The 25036-nt window shown below is 46.4% G+C and overlaps 1 protein-coding gene across 1 annotated transcript; it reads left to right on the top strand.

Annotated features, from left to right (window-relative positions):
* Positions 1–88: 88 nt before the first annotated feature.
* LOC8025125 (dimethyladenosine transferase 2, mitochondrial) lies at positions 89–24727 on the top strand. Its single transcript, XM_029974203.3, has 8 exons — positions 89–410; positions 1671–1831; positions 5121–5268; positions 6469–6617; positions 7223–7318; positions 12293–12349; positions 14023–14177; positions 24438–24727. Exons 1-8 carry the CDS (start codon positions 140–142, stop codon positions 24637–24639), a joined length of 1239 nt encoding a protein of 412 aa, XP_029830063.3. The 5' UTR covers positions 89–139; the 3' UTR covers positions 24640–24727.
* Positions 24728–25036: the final 309 nt, after the last annotated feature.

The following is a 25036-nucleotide window of genomic DNA, read 5'->3' as shown; positions in this document are numbered from 1 at the left end:
AATTTTTTATAAAATCATTTTTGTAAGGTGGGAATTTAAATGCAAATCGTTCAAATCAGTTTTGCAATCCAAAGCTGGAGTCAGATTCGATCATCAATTTCGTTTTGCCGCGAGTTGTGTTTGTAGCTCGTCCGTCGGCATGTCGTCGTTTTCGCGAGGTGTCTGCCGATGCATGTTGGTAAACACTCGGCGCCTTCGAGTCCGGGATGTGAACAGCGTTCAGTGTCGAGGAGCGGCGTCCCAGGTCGGTGCCGCGCGCAGAGAGAAGCGCGGGGCCGGCGCCGATCATGGGAGCAAGCTGTCCGATGTCGACCCTCAGCTCCGCAACCTGTGCGAAAAGTTTCCGAAAACTTTCGGCCGGAGGACAGACCGCCCGGAAAACATTTACCATGTTCACAGCGTCGCCGTTGGTGAGCGCGCCACACCGTTTGTATCTACAAAAAACTCCCCTTAGTGTAAATCGGACCTGGTAGTGTTTGTACCTATCATCCATTTGACTCGGGAGATCGACGACGTCGTGGAATGGTTTCCCTGCTCAACACATCAATGATGAACTATCGTTTTTTGACGTAATATTACAAGATATGTCTAGGAGGTTCGGTGAACGACCTGAAAAATTAAGAGCGCAGTAGCTATCTGCGAGAACCATGCTTACTGTTCTTCAAAATAATCCCATTCGGACACAATGTGCTGAAAGCTTTAGAAAAAGTTTTTGTTGGTGTATCATCAGCAGCAATGTTGCACACGTGCCTGATGTCTGATGTCCTAGAAAATGATGACTCTTCAGTGGCATCGAGCTTGGGGAACTAGAAGCAACCTTCCTTAGCCAATTATGTGTATATGGCAGACAGGGCCGTAACCAGGGGAGGGGTTAGGGGGTTCTGACCCCCCCCCCCCCCCCCCCCCCCCCCCGAAATTTTTTTCTGGGTACGGCCCTGGTCGGTGCACTTGCAGCCAGCCGATTTTAATCTCCACCTCTGCGCACGCGCAGTGGCGCCGGTCGGCTACCGGGTACCAAACCGGGACCGGTTCTCCGGTTTGCTGTAAATCTCCATTATATGCCACCGATGCACATGATTCATAGGCGAAAATAAGACAATAGACACTTTCAAAATGGCCGCCGTTGTCCCCGAAAACCCCCCCCGAAATTTTTTTCTGGGTACGGCCCTGATGGCAGATGGATCAGTATTGCACCCTTTCTCTTTGTTTTGCAGTCGAGTGGTATAAAGTCACTGAGAAGTACATATATGCTTCATCCAATTTTATGCAGCCTAAACAAACACACAAAAGGTATGATAAGAGGACTATATCATGCAATTTATTAACACAATCGCTATACCACTCATCAGTCGCTTAAACCTTTTCTAACAACACTTGCATTCTCGTTATAAAGAAATGAATGCATTCAAATCAGATGGAGGTAGTGGGATGTGCTTATTAGGAACCATATAAATGTGCCGTCTACAGCATGCCTAGCCTAGCTGTACCGATATGTGACGCTTCAAAATGGCCGAATTGATCTTTGCTTGCAATGAAAAACACCGATAAATGATGTCTTAATGGCACCTATTACATAACCGGAGCTCATGTATCTTCGTAAAGTAGATGCAGCCTAGAATGTTTCTTCCTAATATTGAACTTTTTTTTCTTTTTTCTACTTATCTTTGAAGGCATGCTGATGGAAAGCATTGGCACCATGGCTGACTTGGACGATGCGGTCCTTTTCGAAGCAAATCCTGGTCCCGGTATCTTGACCAGGTGCCTTCTCAAGTCGGGTGTTCCACATCTCAGGGTCTTCGAGAAGAACCCGCTGTTTTTGAAAGAGCTCGAGGTAGGTTTTTACCCTTCTTTAATGGTCTCTCCTAAGCTATAGTTGAACATTTTAGATCAAAACATCTTAGAAATCGACGATCAGCACAAATAAATTAGCGAGAAATTGACTTATTGGAAGCTTTGCAGGGAGCACCTGCATTAGTATCTGTTTGATAAGTGGCGTCACCACGGACCCCGAGCCATGTGGGTTTGCCCACCCACGTCTGGCTGTGCATGGCTTTCCCATATCCAGGGAAAGAGGTCATCCCGGTGGTTGAGCCGAGTCCGGGGTAGGGTTTGTACCCTCCTGGGCCCCCCCGGGTGAGGCAATACACCACTTTGGCCCCCGCTTGTCGTAGACGGGTGTCCTGGCTTGGCCCGATCAGGATGATTTAGTCAGTCGCCTTTTTCTACTCTCCTACCTTTGCCTTTTCTTTCTTTCTGCCTTTCTTTCCTATATCACCTTCTTTGGCGGCAAGGGTTATAGTGTCGAGACCGGTTGTTACGAAGTCGGGTATAACGAAATAGAGGATATAGCGAAGTGATTTCCGATTCCCGTTGACTTCGTTATAACGGGTCTCAACAGTACCTCAGATGGCGACAGAGCTCTCTCTCTTGATCCACACTCGGTTATAGCATCCTGGTAGCACTGGTCGATAAATATACTCAAACAAGCCAGACCTGTTATGAGATGCTACCTATCCTTTTGGTGGTGGGTAGTGCGCCACAGATGCTGAAGTTTCTGGCCTTCAAATGGGTTTTTAACAAAAAAAACTTTCTTGATCGGCCCCTGAAAAGGGTCTGCACCGAAGTCCAAGCTACAAAGAAGACACCACTTACACCTGGTAGATTTCTAAAGTTTTTGGTTCTTCATATTTAACTGACAAACAGCTTTCGAAATTATCCCCATTCCTTGTTGCAAAAACACTCGAAGGCGTTGTCGGCAAGAAAGTTAAAGCCAAGAAAATGCCATCCGGTGACCTGCTTGTTGAAATCGAATCGAGCGAGCAGTGCTGCTCTCCTTGCCTTGAATTCTATAGCTGATCATGAAGTCACGGTCACGCCTTAAAGCTCCCTGAACACAATTCAAGGAGTTATTTCTGAGGATGACTTTCTTGAGACCTCAGACAGCGAAGCAGTTAAGGGCCTTTCTGACCAAGGATAGCTCGCAAGGCTCATCTCCTTGCATCGTGGCGGCCAGGAGCGCAAAATTAAGCATGTAGCATTAGCTTCTCAATCCACCACACTTTTTGAGGCAGTAAAGGCTAGGTACCTGCACTGCAGGGAGACCCTCGGAGATGCTTCAACTGCCAGAGGTTTAGCGACGGCTCCTGGAACTACCGTGGCAAATCCACGTGTGCCAAGTGTGGTGAGGGTGACCATCCAACAGACTCCTGTTCTAATGAAGCCCACTGTGTCAACTGTAATGACCCCACCCAGCATATTTACGATCCTGTAAAACATAGAAAGAAGAAAAAAAACACTCTTACCTCGAAAGTAAAGGAAAACTTGTCTACGGAAAGGCGAATATGCACAAGTGATGCAGCGGGGACCTGCACCACCGAAGCTGGCAGTGGCTACTCAGACATCCTTTTTGGATTAAGAAAAGCCCCTGCAGTCCCCCACACCCAAGCTGGAGATTCAGCTTCCCAGGCATGCAGTCTCGGCTGGTTGGTCTACTGACCTCCCCCCCCCCCCCCACATCGCCAGGAGAGTCGCAACTCTGGCTTGTCTACTTCGTTTGTACTCCTCTCTTGTACGATCGCACCTTGATTATGGTGCTATTGTGTATGCATCTGCTTTGAAGATGCTTGATCCCGTGCGTCACCTTGGATTGCGTCTGGCTACCGGTGCTTTTCATACATCTCCTGTTTTAAGCCTGTATGGTGACTCCAGTGAGATGTCACTTGAAGAAAAGGTGGCAGTTCTTATGTCTTGTTTACGCTAACAATGTTTTATGAGACCCTAGTCATCCAGCTCACAGTTGCATTCGAGAATCTAAGTTTCGTCGTACATTTGACGATAAACCAACTGTTGTTCGACCCTTGAGTCTTCGTTTCGAGAACCTCCGTCTCTTTTCTAACCGGCCTCGTGAGGGTGTCCATTTCCTAGAAAGTGCAAGTCATAGTGCTCCATGGGACGTCAAGCCCAGAGCTTGTGATTGGATATTTTACAAAATTTAATAAACTTAATGTCTTCCCACTCATTGTACAACAGGAATTCTTAGCTCTGCAAGAAAAATACAAGCATTACTGCCGGTTTTACTTTGACGACGCCAAGTCCTCAATGTATTTTTGCTCCGCTGTTTATTCAAATTCGTTAACCCATGTGACTCGGCTGAACAATGTCGCCAGCATTTTCACTGTCGAATTGTATGATGTCATGGCAGCACTTGACTATGTAATCGGGAGCAAAGTGATTGAAGCCATCCTTTTTGTAGACTCTCATAGTGTTCTTACTGCAGTGTGTTCTGTTACGTCAACCAAGAATAAGTTGACTCAACTCGTACGGGCCAAGGTTCAACAGGGACTCGCGGGTGGGAATGACATTAAATTTTGCTCGATCCCAAGCCATGTGGTCATCACAGGCAACGAGGCTGCAGATAGACTAGCCGCCTCTTCACAGAACCTTTTACCATCGAATGTCCGCATACTTTACCAGGACCTTAAGATGCTCATAAGAGTTTCACTTTTACGACTATTATGGCAATCTGAAAGGAACTTAGCCAATAATAACAAGCTTCGTGCCGTCAAACCGGAACGTGGTGCCTGGGAAACCTCCTATAAAAACAATTGCTTCCACGAAGTCCTCCTGTGCCGCTTAAGGATCGGCCACTCGTTCCTTACTCAGCAAAACCTGCTTATAGGTGAGGAACTGCCGGTGTGCAAGCACTGTGGAGAAACTTTATTTGTTCTACTTGTTCTCTTTCTTTGCCGTGACCTTCTAGAGCGACACAAGTCCTATTTCCCCGAGTTTTGCAAGTATAACAACCCATTTCACCCTATCATGGTTCTAGGGAAGCAGCCTCTCATATCAATTGAACGCCTCTTATTCTTTCTCAAAACTACAGGTATTTTGTGCGAGGCGTGAAGCCGTTCCCTCTCCTTTTTTGAAAAATATTATCGTCCGTTCAATATATCGTTGTAGAAGTGATGTTTGTAGCATCCCTTTGTACGCTTTTACCGCCGTGCTTTGTGGAGTCCAGATTTCGGTTCAGCATTGCTTTAAGCCTGAAAACGATGGGCTAATAACAGTATAAATACTAGCGAATGACAGTCTAAGACGCACAATGCTTTGTCCTCTACAAGGGGCTGAAGCAGAGGTACCCGTCCCAGCTGGAGGTGGTGGAGGAAGACCTCCTTCGGTTGCCGACCCTCCAGGCCTGCGACAGCTACGGCATCACCTCGAGGGTGGACGCACTTCTCAGAGGGCTGCCACCGCAGGCGTGGAAAGAGCGTGAGTTGAGCAAATGGTGACGCCCTCTTCGAAACCAAAGTGCCCACATCATATCCAAAATAGCCAGATCCGCCAAGTGTACTCTAAAGGCCGGTTCGCACATTTACCTTTGTGTATGTGAACTACTGTGTTGCATCCGCTTGTGGCTGCTTACGACGAGATAATGTGTGCTTGTGCCGTCTACGGGGTAACCCTGGAACACCTCTGGTCTGCATAGATTTCCTAGTGTTTATGCATCATTTTTTAACCATGGGCTCAAATTAATTCTGACAGTCTCATAAGTGACCATTTCTCGCAGTGCATAGATTTGATGTCACAAATTCTGCAAAACCTTCAGTCTGCCATAAAATCTCGAGAGATAGCCCACCTAACATCAGAGCAAATCGGCTGAAAATATGAAGTGGGCTATCTTTCGGTGTTTAAAAAATATAACAAATCATGCCAAAAATAGGGGTGGGCTATCCTTTTGGGGTGGGGCATTTTTCTGGATTTTATGGTAGCTACAGGGCTTTGCTGCCATTATGCCATTGTGTTTCCTCATCATAAGCAGCCACAAGCGCCTGCAACACTGTCAGTCACAAACCAGCCTTTACTGATGGGTTTATGTGGTTTGGCTACTCCGCGTAACGGAGGAACAAAGAGTACATGTGGTACTCTGCACAATGCTCAGCATTTGTTTGATGAAGTGCACAGCATGATTTCTGTTTGAAATGTTCCATGTTGTGGAAGAGAATACTCTACAGGGTATTGTCTAGTTTGTTGCCACTATGGGTAAAGTACTGTTTCAAGTATCCAACAGGGGTTTTCTTGCGGGGGTTTGATTGTGCTAGATACAATTTGGTAGGCAGTGGCCAAGTGTAAAAAAAAGAAAGGAGGTCTATTAAGACAAAATGAACCTTACAAGCTTGTTCTTGGCATGAGCCCTGTTTTGATGCTACCTTTTATCTTTATGTCCCGTCACTACTGAACGAGATTGTGCAGATACAACCTTCGTAACTGTCAGATATGTGCCAGAAAGCTTAGCAGATATGTGTCCCATTGATGAGTAGAGTCCATTGAATACAGTTTCATCTTAGATCAAAGTCTGTGTCACAGGGCATCCTCCATAGTGTGCATGCACCATACACCCACGGCACTTTTGCTAGTGGAGTTTTTGAAAGATGGTCAGCTGCATAGCGAGTGGTTGCGTTGACCCTGCAGCGCCCTGCCTTCTGGTGATAGCGAGCCTGTCGCGCAAGCGGGAGCTGAGCTTCCTCCGCTTCCTGCTGCACATGCTTCCGCAGAGGGCCTCCCTGTTTGCCATTGGACGCATCGACTTCCTCCTCTTCCTCACGGAAACCGAGTACACCGTGAGTTTGGATTCGTGAAGGGTCCTGTCCCCAGCGATGGAGGCAGTGCAGGGGGTAGGCTTGTGGGGCTTCATCCGCTCCCCTCCCCCCTCTCCACACCCTGAATCCAGCCACCTCAGCCCCCTCTCCCCTCCCTTGAAAACGATTCCTGGCTACGCCGCTGTACGGAGGCTGGGCGTCTCGAGTCAAGGCTGGTTCACTCGCCTGCGATTGCTTACGACTGAGTGCCTTAAAACTTCTTGGGGTCTCTTACGACAAAGGGATCTCACTGGTGCCACCTACGTATCAGGGGAGCCGTAGAACACCTGTCATGTCCGTATATTTTTAATTTCAATCTTTCATCCTTTTCTTAAAATTGGCTCAAAACACTTTTCACGTCATTATAAACAACAATTTCTCATAGATAGTATATGTACATTTGATCTTGCAAATAGTGCAAAAACCTTTGCTCTAGTGAAGGGTCCCCTTATAGATCAAGCAACTGTGTTCTCTCATTGTAAAAGATTACGAGAACTCGTTTGTAAGAGAATGCAGGTGTGTGAATGGGCCTTCACTCTAAATTCTTAGTAGGTCTTCATTGATAGTTTTCATCTCTTGTCTTTCAGTACCTTAGTGCATCAAATTCTGACCACAATTTCAAGAAGTACCGGGACGTGAGCATCCTCTACAAGTTGTTCTTTGACATTGAAGTGTTGGGAAAGGTATGTGTGTTATGTTCCTTGTTGTGTGATCTGCCTTGCTCAGTTGGTAATCGATTTGATGCGCAACAAACATGCAGGCACCGAGATATGTATAGGGCGTCTTCATTGGATCTTAGAACAGTTAAAGAAGCCAGAAACATTTGTGCCTGGACATTGAAATTGAGCTCACAGTATCACAGAATGTGCATTTTACCCGTGGAAATCTTCAGCTGTAGCCGCATTCCTGCGAAAAATGCAACCAACCCAATTGCCAGCGTCCACGGCGGATGTGTATGCAGACGACAGAATTAGCAATGGCACTAACTCGCAATTAAATCGAAAAGCTGTTTTTAATGTTCATGAACTTTCTTTTTTGGGTCATCGTTTGTCTGCAGAAGGCATAGCACCCCTTCCGTCGAAGATAGACGCAGTCCTCAACTTTCCAGAGCCAACAGAACCTTCACAATTGAAGGCCTTTTTGGGTCTTGTAGAGTATTATAGTAAGTTTCTTCCACATTGTGCCACGGTCGTTGAACCCCTTCGTCGTCTTCTAAGCAAGGGTGTATCTTATGTCTGGTCCCCTGATGTAGCTGTTAGTTTCAAAAATATCAAGTCCTGCATTCAGCAGGCACCAATACTCTCTATGTTCGACCCTACCATTCCTGTCATAGTCTCAACCGACGCCTCTAATTACGGTTTAGGGGCTGTTCTCCAACAACAACACGGACGACAGCTGAAAACCGTTGCGTTCGCGTCCCGTTCTCTCACGGAGGCTGAACGAAAGTATTCTACTGGCGAAAAGGAAGCTCTGGCAATACTGTGGGCTTGTGAAAAATGGCATGTTTATTTGTGGGGTCGGCAGTTCACCATCCGTACTGACCATCAAGCACTTGTCACCCTGATGACAACTCAAGGAACTGGCGTCCGGCCTCATCGTATCAGCCGTTGGGTTGCCAGACTTTTTAATTATAATTTTATCATGGAATTTCAGAAAGGCAGCAACAATCTCGTCGCAGACGCTTTGTCTCGCCTTCCAGTATCAGATACAGAGAACGGCACAGTTTTTAAAGAAGAGGTCGTTTCTATCATCTGTGCTTGCCTTAAGGCAAGACACTGGTTCTAAAATCGATTTTTTTGTTTATTAATGGATTATAATGAAAATTAGTGTGTATATGTGTTTTGGCTTCCTCTTATCAAATATACAATTAGTTCTGCAATATCTCAACTACTTTTTGGGTTACGAAGAAAATAATGAAGCCTAATTAGGTCATTTCTTACGACTCATTAAGGAACTTTCTAATACGAATTTTTTTGCATAAGTGATATGGATTTGTAGATAAAGACCTGTCATGCAAGATGATGCTATTTATATTTTTGTAAAGATAGATCATTGTATAAAACTAGTCTAATTAGGTCAAGTACACTATTTACAAAGCTTAACGAGGTCACATTATCACTAATAATAAAATTTCGGGCCCAAACTGTCATACAAAAATAGCATCACCCTGCAGTTCACTTCTTTCTGAATTCAAGGGTATAAAGTTTATAGAAATCCTCGAAGAATAATCTCATGAAAACAACCGTAAGGCTAGGCATGTAGACGAAAAATGCGAAGCTGAGAAAATTGCAGTTGAAGTTTTGACACTCACTGCATAAAATTGAGTAAGGGATTCCATGCAATAATGTTCAGTAATATGAAGCATAGTTCTATCTCAACAAATTGAGATGAAAAATTCTGCAGTCCGTTCACAAGAACCTTTAAAAAATAATATAAAACTGAGAAATAATGCCTGCAATGTAAAATAAAGTTATAAAAGAATGAGTAGACTCTATAAGGGACAACGGGAGGAGGCACCAAGGGTTGCACGTTCCGAAAGCAGATTTTGTTTGGCCCTGAAAAGGGCCTTTGTTCGTGTAGCACTTGAAAGGGGAGCCCCTCACAGCTGTCCAGGACTGTAGTCCCCAGCTGTTCCAGTTTGGTGTTGCCTGGAGAACCTCTGCTTTGGATTGCTGCTGCTCTGGTGGGCAGCGTTGGCCTTACGCAAACGCAGATTGTCCTTCTCCATGCTTTGAGAGCTTTCATGTCCACTACAATGAACTGTGTCCCAGCGTCGCGCGTCTGGCCTCCTGTGGTGACGCCGAGGTCGAATTTGCGCTGGGTCGCCGACTTTTCCGATAGCGCACGCTTGCATTCGTCCGATCGTGCGACTCGTTGCGCCTGCTCGGCCGTGGAGTAGTATGCGGTGTCGACACGAACTGCGCTCGCAAAGTTCAACAAACTGCCGCTGCTGCATGGAGTCGCGATGCCTCCGGCTGATGTTTCCGGAAGATCCAAGGCATCCGGCGGTGCCGATCGCGGTGGCGCACTTGCAGCAGACAGCTTCAGCTTCTTGTTCCACGGTCGCTTCCTCTTCCTTCCGAACGCTTGCCGCGTGCTCGATTTCAACTGAGCGTCGTCCGGCATCTCGAGAACTCGAAGCGAAACAAAACAAAACGCGCGACTTCGTAGGAAAACGAACCAACAATATTCAACGCAAGCGCGCAAACGGGAACTAAAACGTGCGCTCGACCACTGAGGAAACAAAGCAGACAGGCCTAAGGAGACGGGCAGAGACGGGCCCAGGAGCAGACGACGCACCTCTCGCCAGCGCGGGAACGGAAAGGAGGAAAGGAGAAAAAGAGCGGAGGGGCGCGTTTAGGCCAATAGCAGGGGCGCTAGGCGCCGCGCGTGCTCTGACGTACGGGCACCTTGCTAGCCGGCCAATGAGCGATCGCAATTGGGGCCTTCGAAACCCGCGGAATGCGGACGTTCCCCGATGTTGTCGCGATAACGAATGGCATGGGGACGTGGGGAAAATAAGCGGCTTTCCAACAAGACCAAGATGGCCGCAATCCGACGAGCGATCGCGAAACGCGCGGGGTGCGAAGTTTCACTTGTTTTCATTGAACTCGCTGTGTCAGGGCTCTGCGGGGACATCGTAAATATCATTTTTTTCATGCTTAGACATTGAATTCGACATTGAAACTTTGCAGGCAGGTACCTTAGACTACAATTAATCCAAATAGGTGAAATTTGAAAAACGTGAAATTTCGCGTTTTTTGACCATTTTAAGACCCGCGTCTCCCCTTAACCAGAAGGATTTCCAAGAAGCAACTGCTAGAGATCCCGTGCTCCCTCAAGTTATGGCGTTTATTTCTTCATCATGGCCAGAGCATAACAAGCTGTCTTCAGAGCTGAAGTCATACTTTTCCGTTCGCGAGCAGCTTTCCGTGATCGATGGACTTCTCTTTCAAGGAGAGAAAATCGTAGTTCCATCTAGCCTTCGGAATCAAGTGATTGAGGTTGGTCACGAAACGCATCAAGGAATTTCGAGGACCACAAGCCTTATTAAAGAACTTTACTGGTCTGCCAAGCGACCGACAAGCCAGCTAAGTCATCTCCCGCGCCTCTGCAGCCGGTAGAGTTTCCATTACATCCTTGGACCAAGCTTGGCATAGATATCGTCGGCCCATTCGAGCAGGCACCTGCCAAGGAACGATTTTTCATCACTGTAGTGGATTACCACAGCAAATGGCCGGAAGTGGCAGCTGTCTCCAGTGTCACGACTGGTTCGGTCATCAGTTTCCTGAAGTCGATTTTTTCTCGTGAGGGACTACCCCAGGAGATTACCAGCGATAACGGACCTCAATTTACTTCAAAGGAATTTTCACAGTTCCTCGAGACAAATGGAATAAAACACACCAAATCTGCGTTATACCACCCGCAAGCGAATGGTCAAGTGGAAAGATTTAACAAAGTTCTGAAATCTACTATTCAGTTGGCCCTTGTACAACAGCGTTCTATATACGACACAATCATTGAGTATCTTGGTGTATATAGAAGCACACGCCATGCTGCCACGGGAGAAACCCCAGCTTTTCTCTTACATGGTCGCAATCATCGTACACGTTTGCACCTTCAAGGAAGGAATACCAATGAGCCTTCAATCCCACAGGTCGAAGTTCGACAGGGGTTACCGAATAGGGTCCAGGTATATCAGAAAAAAATGAAGCAGTACTCGTGACTCACGCAGAGCCGTGAAGGTTCCATCTTTTGCACCTGGAGATTTTGTAAAGATTTTCAAGTCAAAACGAAAAGGCAAAATGCGACATAAATATTCAACTCCGCAGGAGATCCGTGAAAGGATTGGTCCGTCTACATACAAACTCGACGATGGAACAACGTGGAACGCTGAAAGGCTCACTCGAACAACGCTGCAGCCTTCGAAGAAGTATTCTTGGGTTCTAGAGGACAATATTTTCCCCCAATCTCCCTCACCCCTTGCAGTAAATGTTCCTGGCTGCCCTCCTCGTGGGGTTCCTGAGGTTCCTGGTTCAGCGGTTCCACGTGCTCAGGTTCCTGGTGCCACTGGGTTCGGCTTCATGGCGCCAGATGTTCATGGTCGTGGCCCATCCCCGCCACGTGCTTCTCCGCCATGCATTGACGGAGCTGTTCGCCACCTTCTTGGGCCTGCAAACCCGACTCCTGTTTCATCTAATGGTCCAAGTTCTTCACTGCTTGGACTTGGGTACTGCAGCTCTGATCAGAAATACTACAACCACCTCCCGATAGGTACAGCAAGCAGACGAAAAAAGGCGTCATCTGCTCGCTGTGTCTATCGGGTTACGATGCCACAAGTCACAGACATCGCTAACTCGGTCGTCTGCGAACACACCCCGTTCGATCCTGGCGAGTGTGTTGGTTTTCTTTAAAAAGGGAGCTACGCCTCGAAATTTTACCAGGTTAAATTCGCCACTTACCTGCGCATTCTGTCAAAGTTCAAGCTTTCTGTGTGCAGGCGCTCATTTGTCCAACTCGTTTTATAGTACTAGGATTCACTGTAGACACTTTATATTCTTGGCTTGAAGTGTTACATGAAAAGATGCTTCTTGCAACTCGGAAGTGACGACGACGAGACTGCATCCATAAAAAAGTGAAAGCCTCGTTGTTTGCAGGTGCCACGGGCTCTGTTTCTTCCTCTCCCTCAGAAGGAGGGAAAGACGCCAGATCAGGTGATACTCCTGTTTTTTTTCTCGACAATGTTGGAACATGTTTGAGAAACTTTGGCTTCGTTCGTAGCAAATCAAAAGAATAACAAGGACAGCCGAATGCTAACCATATTTACATTTTCGAGATGTAAACATTTTAGCTCGAAGCATTACTACTATTCTAAATAGGGTAGAACGATTAAACCTTCAGAAAGCGTTACCGAGACAATACTCTTCATCTCCACACCTGCTTGTTGTTTCCACGAGAAGCCAGCTGCTGAATGTAAATATCTGACAGTTGTTTCAAACTTTTAATACTGTTAATTGATAATGCCTTTTAACATCAGGTGCTCAAGCTTTTCATTATCACAGCTAGGTTCCCCTAGCTTCCTGTGATTCATGGTTTGTTAATCTAACAGGAAATATTTCTCGAAACTTTTGTCTGCAGCACATCTCCTGCGTTCACTGGTGCTTCTACGAAGGATCCGAAAATTCCTAAATTAATTTTAAAAATTCCAAAAAGGTACTATGAAAGTCCATGCCTACTGCACGCATCGACGAAATGATGCAGTTCTCATATAAAAAGGGTGGCACGACAGCAACAGTGCAGTATTGTAGGGACAGAGGACAGATTGTTCTAGAAGAGTAAAGGGAGGCAAGAACTCAATGAATTGGAGGAAAGAAGCGATTCCTTTTTGTATCATTATTGTATATGCGTAGTCGTTTATGGTATGGTGACCGTAACGCGTCTCAGACGGGTGTGTCCGGCGTCGCATACCGTTAGTGCACCGAAAGTGGTCCCAAAGTGGCATCAAACACGTCGTAGGAGCCGGCGCGTCAGCGCTGTCAAATTTCGCGATCCTGGTGCTTGGTCGTAAGAGTTTGGGCAAAACATACGAGTGAACAAAAGTGTTGCTGTCATCGCCGTGTCCCAACTTCTGGTTGCTGAAGCTTCCATGAACTGTCGATGTCAAGCTGGAGGCAATCTACAGCAGAACAGGCAGGGGGTGGAATCGGTGGCCAAGTGTGTCAGCGCACTGCAGCTTGGAGCACGCGGAGCAAGAGCTTTCACGACAGAACCCAGGGATCCTGGGTTCATATGCCCAGCCGCGCACTTCTGATTTGGACGAGCATTGTACCGGCATGTGGTCGTATATCACCACTGCCTGAAGCGTATTAAAGACCCCAGGCTCGCAGTGGTACTGCAATGGCTACATTTCTCATCTACAGCGTAAACCAGTGTCTCTGCACCGTGAGGGCCTTATGCCTTACTAACCTTATGCTGCATAAACACACTTTTTTTTTTTTTTGCTTAGCAGAACAGGCATTTTCTACATCCAGCACTGCTGCTGTAACACCGCTAGGATCACGGTCACCAACGACATTACAATTCTACGACGTCATCAGGCGGAAATCGACGGACCACTTTCTGGGACGCGGTAAATACACCAGTCGGAGACGCATTCTGGGCATCATATTAATGGGCACAGAAATGACTGGATTGGACGAGATTAGATCATGTTGGCTATTCCGTTTGCAACGAGTAAAAAGCTGCACCAGCCAAAAGTAACTTCGTTGTAACTACTTCACTTCTTGCTCCGACGCCACCAGTCCTCTAGTCTCCTCATTCCGCTTCTGAAGCAATGATGATGATGATACTCATTATCGTCATCATCGTTGTGCACCTCCACTGGCAGAGGATGTGCAATGGCCAACAGATGCACCTGGTTCATCTGAGTCCTCGAAGTGACCTCTTCGACATCCTTGATCCTCCGGAGCGGCTCCAGGAACTGGTGTTCTTCATCCGGCAGAATATGGTCAAGCGCAGCGCCTACATCATCCCCACCCTTGAGTGAGCTTTTGTACCAGAGCTTCGCATGCAAAGGCCACGCTAAAGACGGGAGCCATTTCAACGGCTTGTTCACACACTTAAAGAGAAGATGGGGCACTTCTACATTTGAGAAAAAATGCTTGAAGTGCGTTCATTTGGCCTTTAGAATAACAAATATCAAAATTATATTTCAATGCGACGCGCCGGAGAGCCACAAGAGCAATTTCAAAATAGGGCTGAAGCCCCGCCTCCCTAGCCTTGGGCAGCCAAAAGAGCTGTCGATGACGTCACGGACAGCGACTGTCTTTCGCGTTTTTCTCGCGTTTCGCGTTTCGGTATTCGGGTTCATGGGGTAAAAATACACTAGAATTCACTTCTAACTCATTTTTGTCAGGAAGCTCCGTAGCTTCCCTTTAAGTTTGTTTAGGACCGGTTTATTGATATCTCTTACGACGAGAGAACATACCGGTGCCATCTATGAAACTGCATTTCACTAGGTTCTGTGCCATTTGCAAGATCAAATGTACATACCGTATTTACTCGCACAATGAACGCACTCGAGTAATGAACGCACCCCCCAAGTCGGCTCTCAAAATTTCAACTTTTTTTTCACTCGCGTGATAAACGCACCCCCAACTCGGACGTCAAAATTTTGACCCCCTTTTCACTCGCGAAATGAAAGCACTTTTCTCTCCTAGTGCAGCGAGGTCGCGAATGCATGGGCAGCGTGGGCGAACAAAACGCCTTGCAAGAGGCGTTAAAAAAATTCGCAAAGATCCAACGGAAGCAAGAAAAAGAAAAGTGGAGAGGAGCTTTTTTTTTTGTGCACATCGCAGCCTGGACTTTGTGTTGTGGACTTTGGGTTCGCGCGCCGCCGCGCGCAAGGAGGTAAGAAAGAGAAGCGGAGAAGCGCTCTAAGCGAACGAAACAGCTTGCGAAAAACGGCAAAAAAGAAAAAACAAAAAAAAAAAACACGGAACTAAAAAAAAAAGAAAAACAAAAAAAAAACTTTTCTTTTTTTTTTTTTTTTTTTGCACAGCGCAGTTTGGTTACGGGGGGTCGCGAGCCGCGCGCAATGAGGTAAGAAAGAGGAGCGGAGAAGCCCTCTAATGGCGAATTCGGGTGGTCAATCGCCGGCAACTTATTTTGCCGGAAAACCGGCAATAGTGTTCGCGTGGTCAGTTTCCGGCCGGCGCGCACCGTTCTGGTGGTGGTTCTCCGGCAAGCACCGGCAACTTTCCGGCGCTTTTTCCGCCCGAGCTCCGAACGGCCGGGCGAGTAGCTAGGCGCCAGACTGTATCCGGTGTCGTCACTTCCGAAATGAGAGAGAATGTCAGTGAGAAAAAAAAAATGAACGAAAGAACGAAATTGATTGGAAATAACTTTTGCAGCCGCTACGAAAGTCAATTCAAGTCGTTGGGACATGAGTGACGGCGATGAAGGCTCTCGCTAGCGGTGTCGCGCGGGCAAGAGGCGAAGTAAACTGCCACCGTCTGGCGTTTCGTGTTCGGGTGGTGAGGGTCACGTGGTGTGCCGCCGGCGCGTTTCTGTTTGCCGGTTCTGCCGGCTTGTTCTCGCCGGCGACTGACCACCCGAATTCGCCACTAAGCAGACGAAACAGCTTGCAAAAGGCGGCAAAAAAATAAAAACAAACAAAAAACACGGAACTGAGGAAAAAAAACAAAAAAAAAGAGGAGCTTTTTTTTTTTTTTGGCACAGTGCAGTTTGGTTACAGGGGTCGTGCATCTCGCGAAAGGAGATAAGAAAAATAAGCGGAGAGCCCTCGCCTAAGCAACGCCTAAGCAAACAAAACAGCTTGCTAGAGGCGGCAAAAAACCCAGGGAACTAAGAGAAACAAAAAACAGTTTTTTTAAACTAATGAAAAAACGGTTTTTAACCGTTTTTTCATTAGTTTTTTTGTGTTTTTTTTTTTTGCACAGCTTAGTTTGGTTACGGGGTCGCGCGCCGCGCGCAGAGAGATAAGAAGTTACTTCGATTTTTCAGGATAAAAGGTCCGTTCATTATGCGAGTAAATACGGACGCAAAAATTTTACTTCGCGTAATGAACGCCCCCCCCCCCCCCCCCCCAACTTTGCATCGATTTTTCGGGAAAAAAAAGTGCGTTCATTTTGCGAGTAAATACGGTATATCTATTAAATATGATCGTTTATAACAATGTCAATAGCTTTTCAGGCAAAAAAAATGATGCACAAAAAAAAAGGAAATATACCTTGATAAAATGGAAACTTGGGCGAGTTGGTGATTCATACCCGAAGGTAACAGCGCCAGATCAATCGCACAGTACAACACACACTGCGTGTGTTTGTCCTTCTGTGTGTCGTATTGTGTGATTGATCTAAAGCTGTTACCTTAAGATAGGAAATATACAGAAATCGTAAGTGTTCCACGGCTACCCGATAGATGGTGCCAGCGTGCTCTCTCGTCATAAAAGAGCACAAGAGGTCGGAAGCCGTCGCAAGTGTGTGAACCCCGGTCGAAAACGAAACCAAAATGAATGACCGGTATCGCTTAGTGGAACGAAATATGATCACAGTTGAAATATTACGTTGAAATATTCCTAAAAATTATTTTAAAGATGCGACCAACTGCCGAGGCCTTTCTCTATCACCAGGCCATGAAGATGGTCGCCAGGCAGATCTTTGGGGGACCGGGCAAAATAACTAAAAACCTCACCCTCCGCCTCTTCCCCATAACCAGGAAGGGACCAATTTTCCTCTGGTCGAACCTTGTTGTTGCCACCTAACACCCGACCGACTGGGACAGGGTTGAGACTCTGGGCCGGAGCCACACACGAGGGAGTCCCAATTTCCCTCTGTCCCGCCTGTCCCCCAGTTGTGCTAGTTAGTTGTACTTAGTTCAATTTTCTCTAGATTTCCATCAGCACTACAATCTCCTCTTCATTGCCTCTACTTTTTAGAGCGCAGCTCTGAGGCGCCTGTTTCCGGCTTGAGCGGCGTCGGCGTAACCGCGCGTTGCATTATGGGACGTTTCCCGTAAGGACGTCACACGTTACATCACGAGGGTCATTCGTGACGTCACCGCGCGTTGCATCATGGGTACATTTCCCCGCTAAATTTAACGAAAAAATTTCGCCACTAATTTTAGTGGAAATATTTCCCCGATAAATTTAGCGGAAAAAATTCATGCTAAATGTAGTAGTAGAAAAATTTCCCGGCTAAATTTTGCGGAAAACAATTTCCCGCTAAATTTAGCGGAAAAATTTTCCCGCTAAATTCAGCGGAAAAAATTTCCTGCCAAGTTTAGCGGGAAAATGTTCCTGCTAATTTTAGCGGGGAAATTTTTCCGCTAAATTTAACGAAACCGGTGCAACCAACAGCGCAGTCAAGGCTACGGCGTGAGCGAAGCCAACATTGAGCTAAACTTTATCACCACTGTAGCTTGTTTTGGGTTCTCCGGGCAAGCGTAACGGGTGACGTCAGCAACGTTTCCTTTCGGCACGAGTAGATCGTTTTTCTCCTCCGCTACGGTTTCTGCAAAGAAAACGTCGCAGATGCGCATGCGCGCCGCCAGCCTTGTCTGCATAGTTCAAGGTCTTTTGGCGGATTAGCGGGCTGCGGGAACGGTCTACTAAAACTCCCTAACGGAGTTTCGCCCTCATTACGGACACGTATACGTGCGCAGACTGATGCCGCAGTTGTGCAGACGTCGTCGAATGTCGCAGACACCAAAACGTGGCGAAGAGTGCGGTGCAGACGACACTTGCGCCTGGTACAAGCCCACCTCAATCCTGCCCGTCGTTGCGTAAATGATATCGTACCACGTGATAGCCATGTATTTGGGGCTAACCCCTTTGTCTCGGAGGATCTCAGCAGCGCTGCATCTAGCCTGGCTAGCAGCTACACTAGCCAATGTCGCAGTTGTGTTCCCTTGCCCTCCTCCACCAGCACTCCAGTCTCCTCTTCGTCACCTTCACTGGCTGCGAACTATCGGCGGCGTATTGTTCGTCAACGCCCCGGAAGCCCAGCGCCACCGCCATGTCTGGCTCGTACGTAACGTCCGGCTTTAGGCCCGTGCATTCCAGTATGATGTGCTTCGCTGTCTCGTCTGCTCCCTGCGGGCACATGACGCACTTCACTTCCACGTCCATGTACCTCGCACGTAGCACTTTCGATTTCGGCTCGTGTTTGAAATAAGATTTAAAAATATATATATGGGTGTTTTCATCTGAACTCGCGCAGGCAAAAAAGGGTCGAATTTTTAATTTCGCTGAAAAAAAAATATATGTTATGGCGCCGTCTTTGAAAACGCAGTAGGCGTCAATCGCAAGTTCGTCGGATTTTTCGTTCTCGACTTACGAATTTTCAAAGAGGCCGCGGCGGAAAGCAGTGTTTTTCACATCGGTCGTGGGTCGGATATTTCGCCCGATTTCCCGCCGTGGATTTTCAGTCTACATTATATTAACTTTTGGCAAGCACTCTGTGAGAATATTTAAAACGCTCTAATACCAAGAAATAGTTTTAGGCGTTTTGCTTTTTTTCTATAAAAATGTCAAAAATGCCACCTCGGTCAATTGTTGATGAACTTTGACCATTAAATACTGGCGATGTACTTGGGTTACATCAATATTTTGTGTCTACGGAGAGCCCAAAACACGCTCTTTATGCATATTATAAAATGACTCAGCTGTATACAATATCCTTTGCGGGACGTTTATGTTAATGTTATGCGAAAAGCAAAAAGTACCAAATTTAAAATCGATTTTCTCAAAAAACCCATTTTTTAATTTTTGTTTTGTTTTTGTTAAAATGTTGATATGGTAGTTTTCTACTCGAAAATCAAGTCCAGAAAGTGTGTATTTCGTTTGTATGTTTTATATTTAAGCCTCAATATCGGAAAAAGCCGTCTTCGTTTTGCAAGACGGCTTTTTCCGACATAGCGACCCGTGCGTTTCAATGAATTGTGAAAACGTTTTCTTGAATTTTTGTCTGCGTTTGTAATCAATTATAAACGTATTTCGTGGTATTGAATAGTTATTTATGTTTTGATAAGAGCGGGGAATCACGAGAAACATATCTAATCAAATCAGCAGGCCTAGTAGACCTTAATATCCAATAGGCACAGACGTTGTATTGTTTCGATTTATAAACCTTTGACTGTAAATTAGCATGACTAGTTATTAGCTGTCATATTACTAAGACATAGAAAGTCACCACATCATTGATATATTATATACAATTCTTTCCGAAACCAAACGCTAGGGTTTGTTCACCACACATCGCACAGATCACCAGGGAATATCCTTTCACTTCCGCAGTACACAAAAGTGATGACACAGAAACGCTCCGAAACACACAGAGAGTGTGTCACGGAGTGGGGTAGGAAATAAAAATAAATAAATAGGAATTAAATTGCCCAACTCCGATCTTAACGAAAATTGCGTTAAAAAAATAAAGTATTTAGGTTCGAGCGGTGGCAAGGCGATAGGTCCACGCCTGGTGGAGAGTCAGACAAAGAAGTCGATGGCACGTGAAGGCAAGACAAAAAAAAACAACAAAGATTTAATAAAGACGAAAAACCTCAGCCGCACATGGCAAGAACAAAAACCAACTCCTCCGGGCATTCCCTAAACGGGACACAACCGAATGCGTGCGAACACGCTCTCTTCAGCACCGTCAGGCCGCTACGCCATGACGAAATAAACACAACTAAACAATGCTAACAAACAATCATAAAACATAAAAAAAAAAAAAAAAACGTTCAGCAAAATCGCTTCCGAGAAACTAAGTTCAGCGGGGCGAAAAAACACACACGAAGTTCAAAAAAAAAAAAAAAAGGCTTAACTGACCGATGCCGAGTCCAGTCCTACGACACTGAAGCCTAGCAGGATGACGGTATCCCACATGATGCTCAAATTTGTTCTTCACTCTATTGCGCACATCCACGACGGCTGTGCGGAACAGAAGCTGTGCGGAACAAAGTGAAGAATAGATTCGAGCAGCGATGCGCGAGAAGGTAACCGAGACGTAACATGCCTCGGGCCTCATATCGGGAGAGGAGCTTTCGATGTAGCTTCTGCAGTTACTCAAACTTTCTCTTTCCCCTTCCCTTTTTCGAAAGAACACGTCAGCCGGCGCTAACTTTTCATCTCGGGGGAAGGCCACTCTTCACAAACGGCTATAGTTGACAAGGAGGCTGACTTCGACCCCACTAGCCTGCGGGCAGAATAAACACAAGTATATTTACCAACACGCTCGTTTTTAATGCCAGTCTCCGGGCTTTGCTGTTTCCAAAAGAGATAACCCTTCGGTGCTATCGGATCTCCGCGGAGAGAGATGTTCGTCGCGTCAACGACCCATTCGTCCCATTTCACTCCTCGTGACACAGGGTGCGCTGCTCGCTTTACTGTCACAGGCCGTCCTATGTAACACAACGAGCGCGAAAGGTCGTGGTTGTCTGCTGGTTCCGAAAGGGCGGGACGTTTATATAGGCCAATGAAGGCCCCGAATCAATACGACGTCGGCCGATTTCTACACAATACAAATTTACGACGCCTGCTGGTCTGTTTAGAAGTTTTGCTTTCTCTTTTGAACTCCTCCAATGTAGCTTGCCGCCTATCATAAAATTTAAATAATCAATAAATAGAACAGGGTGGAACTAGTGTATTTCAATTTTATATGGGAACGTTGAAAAAGGGCAAAAAATATTTTACCGTTTGTGAAGGCGCGCAATTCGCAAGTCCATTTCGAGTCGTAAAAACACGTTTTTGTACGATATTGACGCTTAAATATAAAACATACAAACAAAATGCACACTTTACCGACTTACTTTTTGTGTAGACAACTATCATATCTACATTTTAACAAAAAAAAATTAAAAAAAATGTTTTTTTTTAGAAAATCATTTTCAAAAATGGTATTTTTTGGTTTTCGCATAATATTAACGTCAACGTCCCGCAAAGGATATTTTCTACAACCGAGTCATATTATAATATGTATAAAGAAAGTGTTTTGGGCTATCCGTGGACATAAAAGAAATATTAATATAACCCAAGTAGATCGCCAGTAATTAATTGTCAAAATTCGTCAACAATTGACCGAGGGGGCGTTTTTGCCATTTTTACATAAAAAAAAGCAAAACGCCTAAAATTATCTTATTGTATTAGAGCCTTTTAAATCACACTCCGTGCGGGAACTATAGGGGGCGCTTTGAAAAACGCGCGCAGCGCCGCTAGTGGAGGAGCTGGCGTTCGACAGTGAGGCGCGCTCAGCAGCCTGCGGCGCCTTTTCGCATGCCAAGCTGTGGCGGCGGAAGCGCGCACGGACGAAACTTTTGCTTCTTAAGCCGATACGTCGATGGTGGCGTTGCATGAGTGCTGGGGCAAACCTAAGAACGGCATCTAACTGTTCTCCACTTCTTATATATTGAGTTTGGGTCGTTCTTATAGGTAATTTCTCTAGTTGCGGCCGAAAAACGAGTTAGAGCAATTTTCCGAAAAGCAGGACGGCCGCCACCATAATTGCTCTGAGTAGCAAATTTATTTCGCTCGTCGCTGCAAACGTAGGACTGCTGGAACAGTAATATTTGAAGGCGAGTGAGATGTTCACTAAGTTTGCGCATGAAATGTGCCAAGTTTCATTAAGACAGCTGGTGTGAAAGTTAGGTTTCTAACGAATAAAGACATAAAGCTGTATGGGATATCCAATATTGGACCCGAATTGTTGTGTTATAGCAGGCTGTGCAAAGTGCAGATTTGGGCACGCAGGTGCTTCGACTTGACAGTAACATGACACAGCACTTATTATACAAAAAAAGGGGGCGTAGGAAAACCTGGTGAACATTCGGTTTGGTCGGCGTAACTCAATGGGAACCGTTTTTGACCATGAAAAGGCTGTCAAGAGAATACCACTGGTCGTGGGAGGTGGAGACTTTAGTGGTAGGAAGTGACTATAGTAGATTGTATTTCCAATTGAAACCACTTTACGAAAGGTGGTTACAAAGCCGAGAAAACAAAGTTGTCGGCCAACACACGGTTTGGCCGTCAAGGGCTTTTGCGGTCAGCTGTTGTGTAATAACCCGCTGTGCGAGGTGCTGATTTTCGGCACACAGGTACTTTGACATGACTGTCACTTGACACAACACTTACTGTACCAAAAAGAGTTGGCATAGCGAAACCAGATGGAAATTTAGTTTGGGCAGCGTAACTAAATGGGAACTGGCTTTGATCGTCAAAGGCTGTCAATATAATACCACTCATCGTAGGAGGTGCACACTTTACAGGTAAGAAGGGACCAGCGGACGGTACTTCCAGTTCGAACCACTTTGCAATAGCTGGCTCTAAAGCCGAGAAAAAAAAATGTTGTCGACAGAACTCGGGGTGTCAGCGTTCCCATATCCAAAAGGAGGCTGACCAAGAAAGAAAGCTCACCACATAAACTTCCATACTCAAACATCGATTCTTTAGTGATTTCGAGTTTCATTGTTGTTTTCTTTAGATTTATATTTGTCACTTTTTTACCGTTCAAATCTTTCTTCATGAAGTAGAGATTGCGTGCCATACTTGTCCGAAAATATCGACACGTACGATGGGAACGAAACTTCTTTGGAGGGCATTCCTCCAACGAAATTGGCACTGCATAACCGCGAGTTTGGGATGGCATTTCAGTTCGTCCTATCGGCGCTGACACATGTAGGCGTTACTGGTACGAAAACAAACGCAGAGCGCAAAGCGGCAGTGCAGAATATGTCAGCCGTGCCGACACAGTGGCAGACATGATCGGGAGACCAAATTTCTCGCGTCGTACGGCACGGCTCCATCGTTGTCGCTGTCCTACAAAACATCGGCGAGGTGAAAAACTGCGAAACTTTGTCCGCACGAGATACGACGCATAACTATTGAAGCACTTAATGGCGCAGCACAGGCAGCACTTCATGCTGTGAACCCAGCGCAACCGCACCGCTCTGACTTCAATCCGTACCAACCAACGCGGCGTGGTTTCGGTTTCGTTTTCTCTGGGGTTCTCACTGCCTACTTTCAGTACCGGCCGCGCGGCGGCGCGCCAGTCGCGTCGCACGGAGTGTAAAATGTGGACTAAAAATCCATGACGGGAGGTTGAGCGAAACATCCGACCCACGACGCATGTGAAAAACACTGCTTTCCGCAGCGGCCTCTTTTAAAATTCGTAAGTCGAGAACAAAAAATCTAACGAACTTCCGGTTTGTGGCTAATGCATTTTTAGAGACGACACCATAACATATATTTTTTTCAGCGAAATTAAAAATTTGACCCTTTTTGCCTGCACGATTTGAGATATATCCTATTTTTCACGAAGCGAATGATGTAGTGTCTTTTACTTGCGCTTTTTAATCTGAAATCACTGGTGTGGCCAGAACGTGGTTGACATCTAGGCGATAAAATGGGCGCTAGAAGTTCGTTGCAGTAGCCCTTTAAAGAGATACTACAACGAAATTTCGGTGCTTATTTTTTGGTCTATATGTGTTCAAAGGAGCAGTATCACATCAGACACACCAATATCTTGTTAAAAACGAAAATGAATTTTAAAACGAATTAAACGATTAGCAAAGAGCACCTGGTGGATGTCGCTAACGCCTCGTTTGTAATGCCCGTCTAGGAACCTTGACAGGTAGTGACGGTAACTGTCGTCCCTCCGGCCACCACGAGAGAAGAGGGGAAGGAGGAACCCCTCTCTGCGGGAGAATCTCTTTTGTGTGACCCAGAAGTCGCTGTTGTCCCTCTACAAGGTTCTACAAGACTCAAAATTCGTACAAAAGCAGCCGCTTCCATGGCTGGAACGACTTGGACATCCTCTCGATGTCAGCCTTGCCGCAGCTTTGCTTGTCCCGAGACGAACTACGTCATGAGTGGAGCAGATGTCACGTGCTCTCCGCCGGGCCTTCTCCGAGCGCTTGCCAGAGTGGGCAGTTTATGACGAAAAATACAGCCACCGGGCTCAAAATACAAACGTGCGATTGTCATTGACGGATATTGTGGATCATATTCAACCTATTTTTGAACACGACGGCCATATTTCAAATTTCGTTGAAGTATCCCTTTAAATTCTGGGTCGTCTAGCCATAAGACGGTTTCGCAAAATGCCTTTTCGTTTCCGGTAAGCCGCGTTCCTCCGTATTTATAGTTCTCACAAAATATTCAAAAACGTATTGACTGTTTTGGCACTCACTCTCTCAAACGGGCACGTTCGTCGAAGACGCACTTGTCGTGAAGGGTACTTCCTCTAGAAGGGGATGTCATGGAGCGCGTCCCTGTTCGTGCCCTCGCAGGAAGTGGATCCCTGGCTGCGGACCACGGCTGATCCGCGGCGGAGTGCGCGTCTTCGACCGCATGGGAGACCTCAGTCCCAACCAAGTGCTGTCCGTCTTCCGGCTGTTCTCCTCGCTGCCGGAGTACGCGCACTCCCCCTTCCAGGCCGCCGTCGCGCGGGAGATGCCCCCGACGCACGACGACGACCACGACGAATCCTGAGCAAGCGGCGTTCCGACAGTGTGCGCTGTTCAGATTTCCAATCCGATTTCATGAGGCAAACTGCATTAAACGCACTTTCCTCGCTGTAGATACGAGTGGTCGTCGGTTCCTTCCCTTTGGATCGGGGGCCACGGAGTCGTAGGCATCTTGACCCGTTGGACCTTTTGACCCATACTGGATCTCTTGATGCGTTGGACCTCTTAACTCGCCTGTCACGTGACTATTGGATCTCTTGACGCGTTGACCTCTTGACCATAAGTGCCCCACTCCCAAATCCATGAGGCGCGCGCGGACTCATGTACGACGTTTTAGAGCAGCGTTGTCATCGCCGTTGGCGTATCCGCGCGCATTGCATTATGGGAATAATGCTAGCGAGCGTGATCGCGAGTTGCATTAT

The sequence above is a fragment of the Ixodes scapularis genome, unplaced genomic scaffold (genome assembly GCF_016920785.2).
Source record: "Ixodes scapularis isolate PalLabHiFi unplaced genomic scaffold, ASM1692078v2 PGA_scaffold10__122_contigs__length_95168666, whole genome shotgun sequence".
Classification (NCBI taxonomy): Eukaryota; Metazoa; Arthropoda; class Arachnida; order Ixodida; family Ixodidae; genus Ixodes; species Ixodes scapularis.
Note: the sequence above shows the minus strand (reverse complement) of the source record. Positions and strands in the feature narration are given on the sequence as shown.